The 20,899-nt window shown below is 41.2% G+C and overlaps 3 protein-coding genes across 3 annotated transcripts; all 3 read left to right on the top strand.

Annotated features, from left to right (window-relative positions):
- Positions 1–2,328: 2,328 nt before the first annotated feature.
- LOC144044012 (metalloproteinase inhibitor 2-like) lies at positions 2,329–4,161 on the top strand. The gene is made up of 5 exons (XM_077558169.1): positions 2,329–2,554; positions 2,852–2,934; positions 3,016–3,118; positions 3,682–3,803; positions 3,952–4,161. The coding sequence occupies exons 1-5, from the start codon at positions 2,425–2,427 to the stop codon at positions 4,126–4,128; spliced, it is 615 nt and encodes a 204-aa protein (XP_077414295.1). The 5' UTR covers positions 2,329–2,424; the 3' UTR covers positions 4,129–4,161.
- A 3,844-nt stretch (positions 4,162–8,005) lies between these two features.
- Positions 8,006–9,498, top strand: LOC144044077 (metalloproteinase inhibitor 2-like). The gene is made up of 5 exons (XM_077558282.1): positions 8,006–8,251; positions 8,596–8,678; positions 8,748–8,850; positions 9,032–9,144; positions 9,300–9,498. Exons 1-5 carry the CDS (start codon positions 8,122–8,124, stop codon positions 9,483–9,485), a joined length of 615 nt encoding a protein of 204 aa, XP_077414408.1. The 5' UTR covers positions 8,006–8,121; the 3' UTR covers positions 9,486–9,498.
- Positions 9,499–19,082: 9,584 nt separating this feature from the next.
- Positions 19,083–20,557, top strand: LOC144042629 (metalloproteinase inhibitor 2-like). The gene is made up of 5 exons (XM_077555436.1): positions 19,083–19,215; positions 19,653–19,735; positions 19,803–19,905; positions 20,078–20,190; positions 20,350–20,557. The coding sequence occupies exons 1-5, from the start codon at positions 19,098–19,100 to the stop codon at positions 20,533–20,535; spliced, it is 603 nt and encodes a 200-aa protein (XP_077411562.1). The 5' UTR covers positions 19,083–19,097; the 3' UTR covers positions 20,536–20,557.
- Positions 20,558–20,899: the final 342 nt, after the last annotated feature.

Raw genomic sequence — 20,899 nt, 5'->3', positions numbered from 1 at the left:
ATGCATGAAAACCTCCACCAGAGCAAGCACAATCCCCCAGGGCCCCCCAATCCACCGCAGCACCAAGGCACAACCCCCGGGCCCCGCAGGGGCCACTGGCCGGAGAGCAAACCCAGGAGCCAGGAGTGCCCCCCACCCCAGCACGGCCCGTGCCCCAAACCCAACGCAGCAGAACCGGGCACGGCAGGCCCGCCAGGCACCCCACCAGCACACAGCCCCCGCTCCCCCCATCTTGATCTTCTTGAGAAGTTGGTGTCATTTGATGTAGTCTGCTCGATCCTGCTGGCAGCAACTGGATTCCTGACTATAAAAACACAACCATTACAAATTGCCAAATACAGAAACAGCAATATAAGTTATCACGATGTGGTGGCTCTCGCAAACAGGCAGAATTAAGTAACCAGAATTAGGTTAAAAGGTTCTATATACGTAGATCATGTTTGTATACATTTTGATATTTGTTTTTTATTCGAAGCAGATATTTTTTCCAATAAAATGTGATTTATGAGGAGGTTAGACCATTGTTCGATATTCAGAGTTTGTTTATTTTTACAGTTAACAGGAATTGTTTTTTTTCGCGATAGTAAGGAATACAAGTGTAGATTGAAATTGTTTATGTGTTAAGTCAGTTGTTGTTAGGTCACCTAGCAAACACAAGTTTGTAGATAAAGGTATCCTACAGTCCAAGATAGCGGAAAGTTTTTCTAAGACTTTAGTCCAGAAATACATAACCGGAGTGCATAACCATAAAGCATGAAAATAAGTGTCTGTAGTGTTTTGTAAACACTGTAGACAAATGTCGGAGTCTGAGAGTCCTATTTTCTTCATCATATATTGAGTAATGTATGTTCTTTGAATAATTTTATTTTGGATAAGTTGTAAATTTGTGTTTTGTCATTTTAAATACGTTTTCACAAACTTGAATCCAAAAGTCAGATTCCGGACCTATAGACAACTCTGTCTCCCATTTCGAGATGGGTAAATACATTTTTATCAGTATACGAAAGAAACTTATATAGTTTTGAGAGGTTTTTTTGTTGTTTTCAGAGAAAGCTTTGTAATATCTTTAGCTAAAACAGGCAGTTGGAGCGTACCGTAACGTAAGTGTTGGAATTTGTTTCTTTATCATAATTTTAACTTGCAAATAATGTAAAACATTTCCGTTTTTTTATTTTGTATTTTTGGAGCAAGGATGTATATGATATAAACATATTATCTGAGAAAAGATGGTGGAGATGTGTAATTCCTTTCTGCTCCTACACACCTAAATAAAGCGGTTGGTTGTTAAGTTGAAAGTCGGGGTTATACAATAGGGGAGAGAGCCCACAGGGCTCCAATTGAGATTTTGTGATTTCTAATGCCTTCCACCAGGCAGTCAGGGTGGCGGAAATCATTGGGTTTTTAAAACAATTGTGTCACTTAATCGATGTTGTAATAAAGAGTAAATCTAAAAGTCGGCAATCCTTCTGTTCTAGTTCCAGCCAACAGTTAGAATTTCTGTTGGGTTGTGCCCATAGAATGATATATTGTAGCTGGTTAGCTATATAGTACAATTTGGTGCCTCAAGACCTCCTTTGGATTTACTTTTCTGAAGAGTCGATAGACTAATCTTTGCCTTTTTTTTTTAATTCCAGTAAAATTTTGTAACGGCCGAATCCAACAACTGGAACCAGTTAGACGTAGGTTTAAATGGAATCATTGAGAAAAAATAATTTAGTCATTCTTTTTTTTTCTGATCTAAGCTCTACCGGAAGGGGCGGGACACGGTTTGTCTTGATTCATATTTCTTTATTCACACAAGAAACTTCAAAATATGACCGTGTTGACACTTTTGGAGGAAGTGCCCGTTGTTCTACTCTTAGACTCAGAGAAAAGGAAAATGGCGTCTTTAGGTTACGTCATGAGACTTACCAAGAAATATTTGAATAAAAATATCTCACTGATATAAAATACAAATGAAACAGAACGATCAAATAAAAAAAGAGGACACAATGTAGCAGTAGAAAATTAAGTTGTAAGGTTTGAAAAATGAAAAAATATATACAAAAAACCTTCAGAATTGTGTTTATTTTGCAGAATTTTGGATCAATTAATATAGAATTTTGATGAAATAATGGTCTATAAGAGTATGAGCAAGCAGTCTTGTCATATTCCTGATCAATAACTGATATAACTGATCAAATCTATGTATCATTTCAGTGGAAATGTTTTTAATTTTGTTGGTGATGATGCAAGTGTCAGGTGAAAGCAGTCATCAATCAGTGTTTGTAAGTGACGGCTCTTAATTGTGGGCGGAGTCTGCAGCTATAAAAAGGCCCCCTTCGACATGTACTCAAACAGAGCCAATCTCCTCTTGTGACAAAAGAAAGCTCTTCTGGAACGAAGCTTCTGTTTGTCCAACTTTGTTTCCTTGAAGATTTCGGGATGATCTGGAAAACGTTTGTGCTGCCCCTGGTGCTGCTGTGCTTGTGGGGGCTCCAAGAGGAGGGAGCACAAGCCTGTAGCTGTTTCCCGATGCACCCGCAGCAGTTGTATTGCCAAACAGACGTTGTTGGTAAGTTGAGCAGGATTCCACTTTCAGTTGTTTTTCTCTTATTTTGTAATTTTTTTTTCAAATGGTACAAAGTGAGTTTGGGTGAGTGACTTTTTTTTTTTTTTTTAAAGAAAGTGGTTGTTTTTGTGATGCAAGAGCATTGCTACTGGTTGTTAAAGACCTTTTTTTTTTTTTTAAGAAATAGTTGTTTACATGATGCTGAAAATGCATTTAAGTTTGTCCTGTTGCTCACTACATAAATACTACAATCTGGATTGCACTTTGGGTTTAATGCCTTTTGCAAATGCGTCTTTCAAGTCATCAGGGCCAAGATTGTTGGAGTGATGGCTGGTGCACAAGGTAAAGGTCAAGACACAAAGTATGACATCAAGCATTTGACGGTGAGATTTGTTTGTTTTTTAAATGTATAAAAGAATCTTCATGTACAGTATAAATGTTGGACAAGAGTATTTGCTTTTCAGACCATCAAGGGCGTCAAAAAGCTTTTTGCTGCCATCTACACTGGACCCAACTCTGCAGCATGTGGAGTCACTCTGACCAAGGGTGCTGAATATCTACTCATGGGTATAAAAAGCTGGAACATTTTATTTATTAATGCAGTGCTCCCTCGCTATACTGCTGTCCACTTTTTGCGGCCTCACTGTTTTGTGGATTTTTTTTTGTGCAATTTTGCTAGCTTTTTTTACAGTAGTGTACCAGTTTTATGAAGGTTTGACCATTAATGTTCAAACAAAAGAGAAATGTGAGCTGTTTTAGAGCTTTAAAACAAAACTGCTTTGCGGATTTCGTTTATTGCCGGTATTTATTTTTTGGGAACATGACTCCAGTTGAGAAACAAGGGAACACTGTAGTGCTAAAATGTTAGCCTTTGGATGCTTACAAAACACTGCCCATGACAATTTAGACTTTTGATGTGTATTTTTGTCTGGCAGTTATGGTCAGGAACTAGAAATTGGATGAATAGAAAATTGCCTTTAATTTAAAAAATACTATATTGGCATAGATCTTTTTTAGGGGACTTATGTAGTATCTGTCTGAAAATCATATAGTATCTCTCTATATACTGTATTTTAGCATGCATCCTTTTACTTAATGAGATGAGATTTTCACGTTTTGTGTCAATACAGGCAAGCAGCAGTCTGATGGCACACTCCATGTCTCCCTGTGTGACTTCCATGAGCCGTGGGATTCCTTGAGCACCACACAAAAGAATCTTCTGACCCGCTATGCGCAGGGCTGTGGTTGCACGGTAACAACTGGATTTTAGCTCTTAATTTGTTTATACTAGTTTTATTTTTAAGCGGCCCCTTAATCCAGTAGCTGATGTCATTTTTAAACATCACTTAATAATTTATCAACATTCTAGTAACATGTTTGCTTAAACCTGTCACCCACAGATAAAGTCCTGCTTCGCCTTCCCATGCTGCATGGCCGGCCCGACCGAGTGCTTGTGGACAGACTTCCTACCGGGCAAGTTGGGCACTCGTGACCAGGCCCAGAACTTTGCTTGCATCAAGAGCAGCAGCGGTTGTTGTGCCTGGTACAGGGGGTCTACCTCTTCTGAAAAGGACTAGCCGGCTATTAATTCAAAATAAAAATTAATTGAATCCATTGTGTTCTCTATGGTGGCAGTTAGGCGATCCCGACTACTCTACAATGATGGTCATGACATGCACACCCTAACCCAATAAGTGTCTGTCTGCTAGCTTGACTGCAGTACTTCATATGGCGATGCCTTAACTTGACACTAAATCAACTTTTGTTTTTCTGATTTACTGGTATCTACATGTCCTGGTCAATTTGACATTTAAAAGCTTGACTTTGGGGCAAAACCCGTGTGTTTGGCGCCATCTCATCACACTGGGATAAACACGCTTTGGCTGTTTACTCATTACATGACAAGCTACACACATTACTTGAGGCGCATGACGTAGTCTCCACTGCCAGCCACTGGCTCACACTTGTACACGCTTCCTTAGTGAGTTTCTGTCAATCACAGCCAGACTTCGCCCAACCCTCCCCATTTGCAACACCCCCTTTGAGCACCAATTTAAAATCTTAGTGAGGGGTGGAGCGAGACTGACTTTAAACATTTCTCAGTTTGAGTGACTTCTTGGCTTTCAGAAATGGCTGTTGGTCTTTCAATGACACAACCTGGAAACCTCAAGCGCTATATTGTGCGATTTGGGAATGTCACTAAAGGGGCTCCCTAGTAGTGTGCTTGTCCAAAATCACAGAAATCAAAATGAACTTTGCTCTCAAGGGCCAGCAATAAAGTTCTTGCGGGGGAATGAATTTTTTCTCATTGTTAGTGTTGCATTTTATGTGAAGTAATGTAAGCAAAGTAAAGTTGGTAGTTAAATTTGCTCATCTTTATTATTTTTTTTGCATGGCTTGTATTCAACCGGGCACTGCACATGTTGATACACCACTGACTGGACAGCAACTCTTGTCTGCTTAATATTTTATGAGATCAGATCATCCATTTTCTTAACCGCTTGTCCTCACAAGGGTCGCAGGGGGCACTGGAGCCTATCCCAGCTGGCTTCGGGCAGTAGGTGTGGTACACCCTGAACTGGTTGCCAGGGCACACAGACGAACAACCATCCACACCCAGAGGAAAATTGTATTGCTCAAAGCTTGCTCGTCTGTCTCGTGAGACAAATTTGAGAATCTCACCACAGTCTCATTTTACTCTTTCTTTTGCCTCAAACGTTTCTCATTTGATTCTCCTAAAATTCACTCTGAGAAATAAGGGAGACATAGCAATTAAAGATGGAGTCATACTAGAGACTTAATGGAGATAACTTTGAGATCTAACTTCAAGGAGAAAATGAGCATAAGGAGAAATAAGTGAGACTGTGAGACAAATGTGAGAATCTCATCTCAGTCTCATTTTACTCTTTTGTCTCAAAGGTTTCTCATTTGTTTCTTCTAAAATGTACTAGTGGAAATAAGAGAGACAATGCAATTATAGAGGGGAGTCAAACGTGAGACTGACTGGAGATAACTTGGAGATCTCCAAGGAGAAAATGAGCAATACTGAGATACTATTGAGCAAAATCTTAGACAAAACGTTATTGCTCTGCTCAAGGCTTATATATAAAATCAACATCAAAGGCAAATTTATTAAATTATTTTCATTTTTGCTTGAATTATAGTTTTGAAAGCTTAAATTGAAGTTGCAGTTGTTTTTTAAAAGCATTTTAGTTATTTTATTTTGCTAATAAAACATTTTTTTTTCAATTTTAGTTTTACTTAACTAAACCAACCTAGGTAAGGACGCAGACATATAGTCATCATAATTGTATAGATAATGACAGACAAATGAAATTCCCTTTTGGGATGAAGTGTTCTGGATCCAACTTAATCATAATATTCTTTATTAAATTTAACAAAGCACTGAACAAAAATAACTTGAAAAAGTCACACATATATATAATTACTGTAACTAAAATGATCATTATACAAACAACAACAATGAACAGTTCATCAAAAATGAAAATGTAACCTTTATTCAATCACCCTCATGTATATGAAGTGTTTCTATATCATCCGAACACCTAGGGGGGCTGACGGTAGTTGTGTGTTGGGAAGGTCCAGAAACCTCTCCGAACACTTCAACTACATGAGGGTGAATAGATAAAAGTTTCATTTCTGGCTTATTAAGCTTTTAACTACAAAGTGAAATAGATACTGTACTACCTGCCTCCTAACATTATAAAGTCTTTTTTTTAAGCTGTTTTTTTGTTTTTGTTTTTTTGCATGAACAACAAATGCGGCTTGTGTTAATAAAGGCTTTCTTAATCTTACTTTTTTCAACTGGTGTCCATCCTTCCATTATGTTACAGCGCATGATGAAAAGAAAACACAAATTACAAACTGCATAATTTGTAACAGCAGTTACCACGACAGTATTAAGAGCGCTATAATTCCTGATATCACATTGTATTATGATATCTCTATGATTCACACCAATTCAGTTACCAAATTTAGGCAGGATGAGAGTCGCAGAGATTCAGGCAAAAAAGTATTCTTAAATGACTCTTTTACAAATTTCATTTGTCCTTGTAAATGGTAAATCGATGTCTTCTTAAAATAATTGCCTAAGTCATTTTTTTCAGATTTTTCAGGAAACAATCATTTGCATCATAAGGAAATTTAGGCAAAGAAAGAAAAAAATTCCCCCCCAAAAATGACTTAGGCAATTATTTTAGGAGGGTGATCATGGTACTTCATTTATATAGCGCTTTTCCAACTTACAAGACCCTCAAAGTGCTTAACATTCGACTACTCATGATGCAGCATCAGGAGCAATTGGGTGTTCAGTATCTTGCTCAATAATACTTCGATGCAGTCACAATGGCATGGGATCAAACTCACAACCTCTGAGTTGCGAGACGACCACTGTACTAATCAGCCACGCTACCCCGTAATAAACAGTTCAGTCTGATCTAAAGCTAGGCAATATGGCTGAACGTGTATTTTTACTTAACAGTAATCTTTCACATCAACCTCATGATTTACAGAAAACACTTTACTTTAAATGCATTTCAAATAGACGCCTTCCTAATGTTTGCAACCTTTCAGTTTCCGAACACTGCTGATCACAAAACAAAAACAATGTTGGAATATTTATGATGATTGGATCTCTAAATAACAGTGACATGAGGAAAATTTACCAATTATGGTAATTTCCCTTAAACAAATATCAACTCTTTACTGCTGAAAATGGCTAAATGAGTCAAGTATCCCTTTTGAAGATGTATCCAAATATTTGGTGTGGATGTATTATAAGTGTGCATGTATGTGTTTCAGATATAACCCCCCCCCCCCCCCCCCCCAGCTTACAGCTTCTTGGTTAGAGTTACGGGGGGAAAAATATAATGTACACGACTGGCGATTGGTTTCTGAGGTATAAATTTGGATCTATGAACATACATAAGATTGTGAGCAGGAAGTCTTTTCGTGTTCAATAATACCAAATAAAACATTCTTCTGAAGGAAGGAGAAGCAAAAATAAATACGATGTAATGCAGAGGTGCCCAAGTCCTGTCCTTGAGAGCCTCTATCCAGCCTGTGTTCCATGTCTCCCTCCTCCAACATACCTGAATAAACAGCAAGCTCCACACAAGCCTGATGCCGATCCTGACTTGTGCACCCCTGATGTAATAAAAGATGACAATTTACACCTCAAGTGTTTTTGTTTGGGCCGCGACCAGAACAAACAAGCCAACGTTTCTTGACCTCATCACAAAAACTGCAATTAATATCTTCCAAAAATTTCTGCCGGTAAAATTGGTTGGATAAAATCTATGTATCATTTTATAGGTAATTTCTTTAGTGCTGTTGGTGATGAAAGTCTCAGGTGAAAGCAGTCATCAATCAGCCTGTGCAAGTGAGATCATGCTTAATTGTGGGCGGAGCATGCAGCTATAAAAGAAAAATGCCTGTCAAGCTGAGCTCAAGCAGAGCAAACCCTTTGTTGTAATAGAACAGAAGTCCTCGACTGGGACGGCAATCTGTTTTTGGCACAATCTGCTTTTGACTTTGTTTCAGGTTGGAAGATGATCTGGAAGATGTTTGTGCTGCCCCTGGTGCTGCTGTGCCTGTGGGGGCTCCAAGAGGAAGGAGCACAAGCCTGTAGCTGTTTCCCGATGCATCCGCAGCAGTTGTATTGCCAAACAGATGTTGTTGGTAAGCTAAACGGGACTCCACTTTCAGTTGTCTTCCTATATTTTGTAATTCTTTCAAAAGCTATGCAGTAGTACTATTTTTGTAAAAGTGTTTCATTCTGTACGTGTATGACAGTTTCCCAATCTAAGGTGAATTTTTAGGGTTAGGATTTCCCTCCACACCCAGTGGAAATGTGGAGTTTTTTTTTCTTTTTTTAAATTAATTTGTAGTCTAATTGGTCTAAAAAAGCATTTAAAGGTGCGCTAGCCTTTCATTTGGCTTTGCGCTGCTGTCTTGGGGGACCGAATCGTCCAACCTGGATGCCTCTGGGTTTTAATGCATCTTTTTAAAACCTGTCTTTCTAGTTATAAGGGCTAAAGTTGTTGGAGTGATGCCTGGTGCACAAGGTAAAGGTCGACCCACCAAGTATGACATCCAACACCTGACGGTGAGATACTTTTTACATAATTGCATCTTCATGTGTGTTGGACCTGACTCTTTTGTTTTTGTTTTTCAGACCTTCAAAGGAGTAAAAAAGCTTTTTGCTGCCATCTACACTGGACCCAACTCTGCAGCATGTGGAGTCACTCTGACCAAGGGCACTGAATATCTACTCATTGGTATGAAAACCTGCTTTTTTCTCTCCCATGTGTAAAAGAAAACTATTAATATTGCTCAAATATAAGCATTTGAATGCTTGCACTACACTGCCTATGACGGTTTAGACTTGCGATGTGCATTAACATGCATCCATTGACTTTAAGATCTGAGATTTTCCTCTCCTGTCTTCTGCAATTACAGGAAAGCTTCAGTCCGACGGCACACTTCACCTCTCCCAATGTGACTTCCATGAGCTGTGGGATTCTACACAAAAGAACCGTCTGTCCCGCTATGCACAGGGCTGTGGTTGCACGGTAACACAACTGGATTTTAACCTTGATTTCATTTAAGCTACTTGGCAGTCCCTTAATCTAGTAGATGTCCACTTCAAACGCATAGACAAGTGTCAACTGCTTTATTGCTGTTTGTTGTGTCCTAACATGTTGAGTAAGTCCTTGGTCACCCACAGATCAAGTCCTGCTTCTCCTTCCCGTGCTGCATGACCGGCCCAAGTGAGTGCTTGTGGACAGACTTCCTGCCGGGGAAGATGGGCGTTGGTGAGCAGGCCCAAAACTTCGCTTGCATCAAGAGCAGCAATGGATGTTGTACCTGGTACAGGGCAGCTGCCGAATCTGAGAAGGCTAACTCAGAATAAAAACTAAACTCAATGCAGGCTTTTCTCTTTTATTCAGCACTGGTGACTTTAGAAGTACAAACCCAATGAAGTTGGGCTGTTGTGTTAAACGGAATGCAAAGTTTTGCAAATTATGTTCAACCTACAGTTAACTAAACTACAAATACTTGCTGTTCAAACAGTTTATCATTGTTTCTAGCAAATTAACTTAGGATTTTATTGCTACAACACATTTCAAAAAAAGCTGGGACGGGCGGCGAAAGACTGATAAAGATGAGAAATGCTCAAAACAATCACTTGTCTGGAATATTTCCCCGATGAACAGGCGGATTGGAAACTGGGTGCCATGATGGGGTAAAAAAAAGGGCCTCCCTGAATTGCTCAGTCATTTACAATAAAATGTAATGTTAACCCATGAGAAAGTATTTGAAATATTTAAATAGATACTTGACTAATTTCAGCGGAAGTAGAAAGTTAATGTCATTGTAGAATAAATTTGATAGCTACTTTTCATGCACAATTTCCTTGACTTTTTTCTTTTTGGTGACTGAAACTAAACCTGCGTGCCAAACCCTTAATGACGAATCAGGGCTCACCTGTGTTCTGTTTGGTTGTGACATTAGCAAATTGAGCTATGATTGGTTATTACCCTTTTATTGAGAACATGTCACAACAAAGGCCATATGTGTTTTTAAAGGTATTTTACTGTACACTAAAAATAAAGCTGCAAAATGCCACTGGACCCCAGCATGAGCATTTCTGCTTGATGTGGCGTGGCGTATGGGTGAGCAGTTTACTGATGTGGATGGAGTGGTCCATGGTGGCATGCACAGCCTTGTCTTCATTGCGTACACCATGCATACGTGGTGTGCATTTGTACACGTCATCAGCCAACATACTCACTGGACATATCGCCCAGTGAGCATGTTTGGGATGCTTCGGATCAGCGTGTATGACAGCGTGTTCCAGTTCCTGACTGTCTTGCAGGAAAACTGCACATTTCACATAAATGAGAAATGCTCAAACAGATTATGACTGGCTTGTGAACAATATTTGCAAAATGACTTTTTGGGTATGTAGAAAAAGTTTTAGATCTTTAAGTCCAGCTTATGAAAATGGCAGCAAAAACAAGTGTTGATTGGTGTTTGGTTTCTTGCAGAAATTTGGATCAGAGTTTTGATTAAGATAAAATTGTGAGTGGGTACACTTTCTTATAATCACTAATACCAAACACGTTTCTTTACCTCAACACGACAATTGCAATTTATATTTTTCTCAAATTTCTACTAAGAGACACTTGTTGGATAAAATCTATATAAATTTACAGGAAATCTATTTGTGCTGGTGATGAAGTCTCAGGTGAAAGTAATCAATCAGTGTGTGCGGAGGAGGTGCTTAATTGTGGGCGGAGTCTGCAGCTTTAAAAAAAAAAAAGCCCTGGTCAACATAAATTCAAGCAGAGCCAATCTCCTGTTGTAGCAGAACAGAGCTCCTCTTTTGAAACGGCATCCTGTTTGTGCACCCAGAAGCTTCTGTGGTTCTTGCTTTGTTTCCTTGAAGATTTCAGGATGATCTGGAAGACGTTTGTGCTGCCCCTGGTGCTGCTGTGCTTGTTGGGGCTCCAAGAGGAAGGAGCACAAGCCTGTAGCTGTTTCCCTTTTTAAAAAACATTTTTTAAATTTTATTAAAAAATTTTCTGGAGAGCTCAGTATTGTTCATTCGGTAATTTTAACGATTTGACATGTCATCATTATTGCTCTTTTTTTTGTTATTTTTTTAAAATAAATTTTTATTTTGTATGTGCATGTGCGTGTGTTTGTGTGTGTGCGTGTGAGTGTGTATTCATTAGTTCACCTAAAACCTATTAAAAATCCCATACCATTCACCTAAACCGAATACTTCAGAATCCAGCTAGAGTCATGAGGTTGTCAGGAGACCCGAGGAAGGATCAAAGAAAAGAAAGGAAAGTGAAATCCAGCACCGACCAGACATTACCTACTACCCACCGGGTTACCAACCAGAGTCTTTCACCAACCCCAGAAACATCTAAATTCCAACAAATTAGGGAGACCTCAAGAGTCCAAAGGAGAGACTGAGGAAAGGAAGGAAGGACAGATGAAGCAGAGTGAGATCCACAGACACCAGCCTCCACCGATTCAACGACCCAGGCCACGGCAGCGCCAAGGGACAACGACCAGAGGAAGAAGCAGATTGTGTTTGAGTTTCGATAGATGCTGGTGTGGTGGATCTGGCATGCATGAAAATCTCCACCAAAGAGGGGAGTCATCGACCCCTGCCAGGACAGAGCAAGCGCAACACTTAAGGGCCCCCCAGGCCACGGCAGCGCCAAGGGACAACCCCCGGGCCCTGAAGGGGCCACCGGCCGGAGAGCAAACCCAGGAGCCAGGAGCGCCCCCCACCCCAACACGGCCTGCGCCCCCAACCCTATGCAGTAGGACGGGGCACTGCAGGCCCGCCAGGCACCGGTCCACAGCCCCCGCTCCCCCCACGACCCCCCGCCCGCCATCCAGCCCCAGCCGCCCCCAAACCCCCAGACGCACACCCACACCACCCACCACCCAACCAAGCCCCCAAACCCCGGGAACCCCCCGTACCCAGGCATCGGTGCCGAAGAGGGGCTGGGCAGCAGAGCAGAGAGGGCACCCGCGCCGACCCCACCTCCTCGCCGCATGGAGGGACGGAACACCGGGGGCAGAAGGGGAGATGGGGGCACCGGGGGACGGGCGGCACCCCCAAACCCCATGCCCAGCGGGGAAGGCCCCGGTCATCACTCCAGCATTCTTAGTGAAAGCTAACCCTGTTACTGAGTTCGCCAGCTCGCCGACTGGAATTGGAAGGGGAGTTGTAGGGCGAAAACGGGGGAAGGAGATGACAAGAAGGGCAAGGGGCAGCGGCAGGGCCGTAGAGAGAGGGGGAGAGGAGGAGGAAGGGTGACAAGGGAGAATGGACAGGGAGGCGCAGGACGGGAGAGGCGTGGAGGGAGAGGCAGCAAGGGGGAGGGGAAAGGGAACCACGGGGCACCCCGGCGGCCCACAGGCCCCGAACCGCTTCGCAGAGCCCGGAGCAACGGACCACGCCCGGGCGGCACCGCCCCGGACACCAGGGAGAGCCCCGCAACGCAGCACCCCCCAAGACGCAGCCGTGGCGGCCAACAGAGGGGCAGAGCCGCCCACACCCATCCAGAGGGGGACAGCACCTATAGAATTAACCCACTGGCATGCAGTGAATCCGAATATTATCCCTTAGTGCCCATTGGAGGTGAATCTTGAGGAGTTGGTGATTAAGGTGTCGTTTGATGTAGTCTGCTCGATCCTGCTGGCAGCAACTGAGTGCCTGACTATAAAAACACAACCATTAGTTACAAATTGCCAAATACAGAAACAGCAATGTAAGTTATTGCGATGTGGTGGCTCTCACTAACAGGCAGAATTGAGTAACCGGATTTAGGTTAAAAGATCCTATATGCGTAGACCATGTTTCTATAAATTTTAATATTTGGTTTTTATTTGAGGCAGATATTTTTTCCATTAAAATGTGATTTATGAGGAGGTTAGGTTGCATCCAATGATATAATAACTGCCTTTTTATCATGCCGCTGTGACATGCTAATAAGGTTAAAGAACCTCCTAATATTATTAGTAGAGTGACGATCTTTAATAAAGCCTGTTTGGTCGCTATGAATGATTGTCGAGATGACTGTTTCTAATCTAGATGCGAAAGCCTTAGTGATAATTTTAATATCAGTGTTAATTAGTGAAATCGGACGGTAACTTGATGGAAGGGTGGGGTCTTTTTCTGGCTTTAATAAAAGTTTAATTGCTGCTGTATTCATGTGTGGGCGTATGTAACCATTAGTTTTAATTTCTGTTACTACTCTTAAGAATAGTGGAGCAAGCATTAATCAGAAGTGCTTAAAAAATATAGCCGGATAACCATCCGGGCCAGGTGCTCTGCCATTAAGCATACTCTCTAGAGCACTGTACAACTCGTTTATAAGTGGCACATCTAACATATCTTTATATTCAGTAGTTAACTGAGGTATATTTAAGCTACTGAGGAATGCCTCAATATGCTCAGTGTTAGGCTTGTTAGTTTCTGAGTAAAGGTTGCGATAATAGTTATACATTTTTTTATTAATTTCTTCTGGTGATTGTGTGCATTCACCAGTTGTCCCTTTAATAGCCGTTATAAGATATTTTTCCCGATTGCGTTGAAGTTGGTTTGCAAGAAATTTACCTGATTTGTTATTATATTCAAAGTTGTTGTATCTCAATTGTTGTATTATAAACTCTGTCTTTTTAGATAGCATATCGTCTAACTGTATTTTAGTATCTTGTAAGTCAGTCCATATTTGGTTATTTGGGTTTATTGCGTACTCATCCGTCAGTTGTTTAATTTTATCTTTCAAGTCTTTTTATAATTTTTGACCCTTTTCTTTTTATAAGATGAATATGATATAATTTTACCTCTAACTACTGCTTTCCCAGCTTCCCAGAGAAGAGATGGAGATAAGTCTGGAGAGTCATTTATTTACAAAAAGTCTGCCCACTCTTTTCTTATAATTTTGTCAAACTCTGCGTCGTTTAGCAGTGAGATGTTAAAACGCCATGTAGCTGTTTCCCGATGCATCAGCAGCAGTTGTATTGCCAGACAGATGTTGTTGGTAAGTTGAACGGGACTCCAATTTTGGTATCCCCCCGCCCCCCACCCCCTTTTTTGTATTTATTTATTTATTTTAGTTTAATGTAATATGTTCTTCTCTATGTCTTGGCCCTAAATCCTCTAACCTGCATACCACTTTTCTGTTTGTCTTTTTGTTGTAGTTATCAAGGCAAAGATTGTTGGAGTGATGCCTGGAGCACAAGGGAAAGGTGGACTCACAAAGTATAACATCAAACATACCAAGGTGAGATCCTTCCTTCCATCATCTACCGCTTAGCCGGGGTCGGGTCGCGGGGGCAGCAGGTTTAGCAGGGAAGCCCAGACTTCCCTCTCCCCAGCCACTTCAGCCAGCTCCTCCGACGGGATCCCAAGGCATTCCCAGGCCAGCCGAGAGACGCAGTCTCTCCAGCGTGTCCTGGGTCGTCCCCAGGGCCTCCCGCCTGTGGGACATGCCCGGAACACCTCCCCAGGGAGGTATCCAAACCAGATGCCCGAGCCACCTCAACTGGTTCCTCTCAACGCAGAGGAGTAGCGGCTCGACACTGAGTCCCTCTCGGATGACCGAGCTTCTCACCTTATCTCTAAGGGAGAGCCCAGATACCCTGCAAAGGAAACTCATTTCGGCCGCTTGTATCCGGGATCTTTTTCTTTCGGTCACGACCCACAACTCATGACCATAGGTGAGGGTAGGAACTTAAATCGAGAGTTTTGCCTTTTGGCTCAGCTCCTTCTTCACCACAACGGACCGATACAGAGTCCGCATCACTACAAATGCAGCACCGATCTTCCTGTTTGTCTCCCGCTCCAACCTACCCTCACTCGTGAACAAGACCCCAAGATACTTGAACTCCTCCACATGGGGCAGGATCTCATCCCCGACCCCGAGAGGGCACTCCACCCTTTTCCGACTGAGGACCATGGTCTCGGATTTGGAGGTGCTGATTTTCATCCCAACCGCTTCACACTCGGTCGTGAACCGCTCCAGTGAGAGTTGGAGATCACGGCTTGAAGAAGCCAACAGCACCACATCATCTGCAAAAAGCAGAGATGCAATGTTGAGGCCACCAAACCGGACCCCCTCAACGCCTCGGCTGCGCCTAGAAATTCTGTCCATAAAAGTTATGAACAGAATCGGTGACAAAGGGCAGCCTTGGCTGAGTCCAACCCTCACTGGAAACTAATTCGACTTGCTGCCGGCAATGCGGACCAAACTCTGACATCGGTCGTACAGGGACGAATAGCCCGTATCAGGGGGCTCTGTACCCCGTACTCCCGAAGCACTCCCCAAGGGACACGGTCAAATGTCTTCTCAAAGTCCACAAAGCACATGTGGACTAGTTGGGCAAACTTCCATGCACCCTCGAGGACCCTGCCGAGGGTGTAGAGTGAAGACATTTAATATTTTCAATTTGATGTTTTACTGTTTATTAATTTACTTATAGGCATATCAATGTGATATAATCATGAGTGTTTAATAGAATACAGTGGAATAATGATTTTGTGAACTTTATTTTATCCTCTCACCCTCAAAGCTATTGAAGATAGGAATGTGCATGATGTTATTTAGAGCCTTTTGGCATTGGAGTCTAAAAGTCTGGGGTTAGATCCTAATTGCATTTGTTCCCCCAGTCAAGAAGGGGAACTGTATGTAAATGTCTGTTTACTAATAAGATTACACCTTTGGCCAACCTGGAATCAACATGTCTGTATGTAAACGTCTGCTTACTAACAACATTACACATTTGTTCACTAGGAGATGACATGTCTGCCCTTTGTTCAATCAAGAGCCGGGAGGAGGAACCTTTTATCTTTTTTGTATAAATGAGTCGATGTTCTGTAAATTGTCACACACTTGGGGTCATCACGTTGCATACAGATGTGGCGTCCTAACGGTGTCTTTGGAAGCTTTTAAATAAATCCTTGCAAGGAACCTTGTTCATCAGATCTCGGATACAATCATTTTGAACACGCAAAGATTACACTTAAAATAGTAATCGTACAATTCCTTCAAGAGCTGGTCCACTGTTCCACGGCCAGGACGAAAACCACACTGCTCCTTCTGAATCCGAGATTCGACTTCCCGACAGACCCTCCTCTCCAGCTCCCCTGAATAGACCTTACCAGGGAGGCTGAAGAGTGTGATGTGTGAGGTTAGTGGTAGAGCCAGACTTCTATAAATGGCCAAATGCCAAATACTTTTGTTTTAAAAACAATTTCAAACTGTGTCTCTAAATGTTGAAATATATTTTAGTACATATTATAGCACATTTAAGCAGTTCAAGAAATGCATGGATGGATTATAGCCCATAATGTGCTGGACAAAATGTACAATATTCGAACAATTAACAGTGTTTAACATGAATGGAATTTGCAATTTGTTTGAAATTTGTTTCGTTTAAGGAACAAGTAATATTTTCTTAAATTTTCCAGACACCATATGAACAAAAAAAGAAATGCGTTACTCCTAGCACTTTATTTACAACCACATATATGTTACTGATGTTATTTAATAATAATGTTATTAAATATTGCTATTAACCCCCTCTCCCCCCACCACTTCTAGACTAAAAACATTAGGGCTAATATACTCACTTTACTAAGTGAGTAAGAGCTAAGCTGTATTCTTCAAGATGTTTTGTGTGTGATGTTTAAATCTCTTATTTTGAAATCTATGCATTTAATTTGGAAGGCCGCTCCATACATATGTTTACTGTTTCACGTCTTCGTTCGTCATTCGGCTCATGCATTTATTTTTAGCTTGTGCAAAACATCTTAAACTTATTGATGTCCGTTCAAAACAATCTATCTGAATATAAAAGACATTTTAAACAGTCACTCACATCTCACGGGAAAATCAACACGACATTGCCAAAACGGTGTCATCTTGATGCACTGATCTGTGATAAGTCAATCATTTCATCCAATCTCATTGGAGCAGGGGCACGTGCCACCCCGGCCTCCCCTCTGGCTCCGCTAAGTGCTCGAGGCCCCTCATGATCTAGCAAGCGCTCTGCCTGGACAGTGTGATGTTGCATTCCAGAAAAGTGGGAAATTGGAATTGTCCCACTCGGATTAGACCAGTTAAGGCCTTAAATGTTCCAAGTGAATGTAAAACGCTCACTGATCATGAGAATTTTTTTTCTTGTCAATCTATGTTTGTTTGTTTTTAGTAAATTTTGTAAGCTATTTTTGTATTCTCTGCTTTGCTTTACTGCTGTTTATTGATGATTGTAGGTGTTGTCTTTCCTTGTCTAAAGCATATTGAGTTGCCTTGTGTGTGAAATGTGCTATGGAAATAAACTTGCCTTTCGTTGTTCCCCAAAACATATTTTGACCTCCAACAAACCTGCCTTTGTAATTTGCTTGCGCAGTTCATACATTACACAGAATAACTTCATTAAGGGAGATTGCAGCATATTTTATTGCAGTCAGCACTACATTTTAAAAATTCTATTTTTTATAATCGTATAAAATATCTTTTGCCATTCATGGTCTGTGTCTCCATGGGGGTTTCCATTGTCGAGTGATGTCAGATTGAAGCAACTCGGTGATGTCGGGGTATATGTTTTTTCCCCTTCCGACTTAGCGAAATGGACCTCCCCATTTGAGTGGCGTTTCAGTTAACTTTTTCTGGTTGGAAATGCTAGTAATTTTTTACTGTGTTTTTTCTTTATTTTGTTTTTTTACAGTGAAGTCGCAAAACTCTGACTTGCCACCTTCCTGGAATTCAGCAGTAGATCAGAAATAGAATGAACAGTTTTGTTCTGTTTGTGTAGACAGATGAACATTGATATACTCAAAAAATAAAATAGATCATTATTGGGTTACTGAATTTGTGTGTTCATTGCTGTGATTGAAGTTGGAATGATTTATGACATCTCCCATTTAAGCATTTGCTGGTGTGGTGTCAAAATAAAATACAAATTCTGCGTACATGTGTATGTTTGGTGACAACTTTTTTTCATTACAATTAAAGGATCTTTGTGCAGTTTGTCACTTTCTTTACCTGCGACTGCCACCTCTGGCCTGAAGTGTAATTGCAGCATCTGCCTCAGGCTGGTTCATGGTGCGAGAATGTAGCACGATGTTAAAGTGACAGCCACAGTTAACAAAGGAAGGCATGACTTCAATTGAGGTAAGAAAAACTCTGCCCCTCCCCAAAGAAACTATGGGGCGTGCAGGGTCCGCACACTCTATACTATAAAGGGAAGATAAAAGCTGATAGATGCGGTCAGAGTAAAACAGTCAGGGCTCTTCGTACTCATCTGGGCATTGGTGGGGCAAGCATGATGTAGAAAAAGCTTTAACATTAACTTTTTAAATGACACAATGCACCTTTAATTCAAAAACACATAAGGTAACAAACATAAAGTCTGAATACAACTTCATCAAATTCACATACTGTATGTCAGAGAAGTTACAAAAGACATAAAATACCCATTTGTAAAGTTTGCAAAATGAAAAAAATATATACAAAAAACCCTCAGAATTTTGTTTATTATGCAGAATTTTAAATCAATTAATATAGAATTTTGATGAAATAATGGTCTATAAGAGTATGAGCAAACAGTCTTTTCATATTCCCTTATATCAAATAAATAACCAGAACAAATGTGCCAGATTTTATTTACCGCAACACAAAACGTGCAATTAATATCTTTCTCAAATTTCTGCAGGTAGAAACTGGTTGGATAAAATCTATGTCTCATTTCAGACGAAAGGGAATGTTTTTAATTTAATTTCGTTGGTGATGATGCAAGTGTCAGGTGAAAGCAGTCATCAATCAGTGTTTTGCACGTGACGGCTCCTAATTGTGGGCGGAGTCTGCAGCTATAAAAAGGCCCCCTTCGTCATGAACTCAAACAGAGCCAATCTCCTCTTGTGACAGAAGAAAGCGCTTCTGGAACGAAGCTTCTGTTTGTCTAACTTTGTTTCCTTGACTATTTCGGGATGATCTGGAAGATGTTTGTGCTGCTGTGCTTGTGGGGGCTCCAAGAGGAGGGCGCACAAGCCTGTAGCTGTTTCCCGATGCATCCGCAGCAGTTGTATTGCCGAACAGACGTTGTTGGTAAATTGAGCAGGATTCCACTTTCAGTTGTTTTTCTCTTATTTTGTCATTAATTCAAAAGCTATGCAGTAGTACTGATTTTGCAAAAGGGTTTTATTCTGTATGTGTGTGACAGTTTCCCAATCAAAGGTGAATTTTTAGGATTTCAAACGCCATCCAGTGGAAAAGTGGACAGCTAACTTTTGTATTTATTTTTTTTTTTTAGGCATTTGTAGTCTAATTTGTCATAAAATGACTTTTTAAAGCTAGCAATTGACTTGTCTGTAACATAACCAAGACATTTGGATAAATATATTTGTTCATATGATGCTAAAAAAGCATTTAAAGGTGCGCTAGCCTTTCATTTGGCTTTGCCCTGCTGTCTTGGAACACCGTCTCTTCCAACCTGGATGCCCCTTTGGGTTTTAATACATCTTTTGAAAACATGTATTTTCTAGTCATAAGGGCCAAGGTTGTTGGAGTGATGCCTGGCGCACAAGGAAAAGGTCGACCCACCAAGTATGACATTCAACACTTGACGGTGAGATACTTTTGACATAAATGCATCGTCATGTGTGTTGGCCCTGACTCTTGTTTTTGTTTTTCAGACCTTCAAGGGAGTAAAAAAGCTTTTTGCTGCCATCTACACTGGACCCAACTCTGCTGCATGTGGAGTCACTCTGACCAAGGGCACTGAATATCTACTCATGGGTATAAAAACCTGGAAGAATTTTCTCCCATGTGTGAAAGAAAACTATTAATAGTGCTCAAATTTAAGCATTTGAATGCTTACACTACACTGCCTATGACAGTTAAGACTTGTGATGTGCATTAACATGCGTCCATTGACTTGATCTGAGATTTTCCTCTTCTGCAATTACAGGCAAGCTTCAGTCCGACGGCACACTGCACCTCTCCCAATGTGACTTCCATGAGGCGTGGGATTCCACACAAAAGAACCTTCTGTCCCGCTATGCACAGGGCTGTGGTTGCACGGTAACACAACTGGATTTTAACCTTGATTTCATTTATGCTACTTGGTGGTCCCTTAATCCAGTAGATGTTGGTGTCCACTTTAAACCCATGGACAAGTGTCAAATGCTTTCTTGCTGTTCTAGTCGTGTCCCAACATGTTTAGTCCTTGGTGACCCACAGATCCAGTCCTGCTTCTCCTTCCCGTGCTGCATGACCGGCCCAAGTGAGTGCTTGTGGACAGACTTCCTGCCGGGGAAGATGGGCGTTGGTGAGCAGGCCCAAAACTTTGCTTGCATCAAGAGCAGCAATGGCTGTTGTGCCTGGTACAGGGCGGCTGACGGGTCTGAAAAGGTTAACTCTAAATAAAAAATAAACTTGATACAGGCTTTCTTTTATTCAGCACTGGTGACTTTAGAAGTACAAACCCAATGAAGTTGAGATGTTCTGTTAAACGGCTTACATTGACTTTCAACCTATAGTTGCTTGATGTTCAAACAGTTTATCATTGTTTCTCGCAAATTAACTTAGAATTGTATTGCTACAACACGTTTCAAAAAAGCTGGGACGGGTGGCAAGACTGCTAAAGATGAGATGCTCATCAAACACTTGTCTGGAATATCGCCCAGATGAACAGAATTGGAAACTGGGGTCCAAGATTAGGTTAAAAAAAAAAAGAACTTCCCTGAATTGCTCAGTCATTAACAAGCAAAAAATGTGGTGAGGTTTACCT

Source organism: Vanacampus margaritifer, chromosome 2 (assembly GCF_051991255.1).
Source record: "Vanacampus margaritifer isolate UIUO_Vmar chromosome 2, RoL_Vmar_1.0, whole genome shotgun sequence".
Lineage (NCBI taxonomy): Eukaryota > Metazoa > Chordata > Actinopteri > Syngnathiformes > Syngnathidae > Vanacampus > Vanacampus margaritifer.
This window is presented reverse-complemented; position numbering and strand designations above follow the sequence as displayed.

Coding starts and splice junctions, on each gene's coding strand:
- LOC144044012 (XM_077558169.1), top strand. CDS start 2,425: ATGATCTGGAAAACGTTTGTGCTGCCCCTGGTGCTGCTGTGCTTGTGG. Junction 2,555..2,851: donor TTGCCAAACAGACGTTGTTG/GTAAGTTGAGCA, acceptor GCGTCTTTCAAG/TCATCAGGGCCAAGATTGTT. Junction 2,935..3,015: donor ATGACATCAAGCATTTGACG/GTGAGATTTGTT, acceptor TTTGCTTTTCAG/ACCATCAAGGGCGTCAAAAA.
- LOC144044077 (XM_077558282.1), top strand. CDS start 8,122: ATGATCTGGAAGATGTTTGTGCTGCCCCTGGTGCTGCTGTGCCTGTGG. Junction 8,851..9,031: donor CACTGAATATCTACTCATTG/GTATGAAAACCT, acceptor CTGCAATTACAG/GAAAGCTTCAGTCCGACGGC. Junction 9,145..9,299: donor CACAGGGCTGTGGTTGCACG/GTAACACAACTG, acceptor GGTCACCCACAG/ATCAAGTCCTGCTTCTCCTT.
- LOC144042629 (XM_077555436.1), top strand. CDS start 19,098: ATGATCTGGAAGATGTTTGTGCTGCTGTGCTTGTGGGGGCTCCAAGAG. Junction 19,736..19,802: donor ATGACATTCAACACTTGACG/GTGAGATACTTT, acceptor TTTGTTTTTCAG/ACCTTCAAGGGAGTAAAAAA. Junction 20,191..20,349: donor CACAGGGCTGTGGTTGCACG/GTAACACAACTG, acceptor GGTGACCCACAG/ATCCAGTCCTGCTTCTCCTT.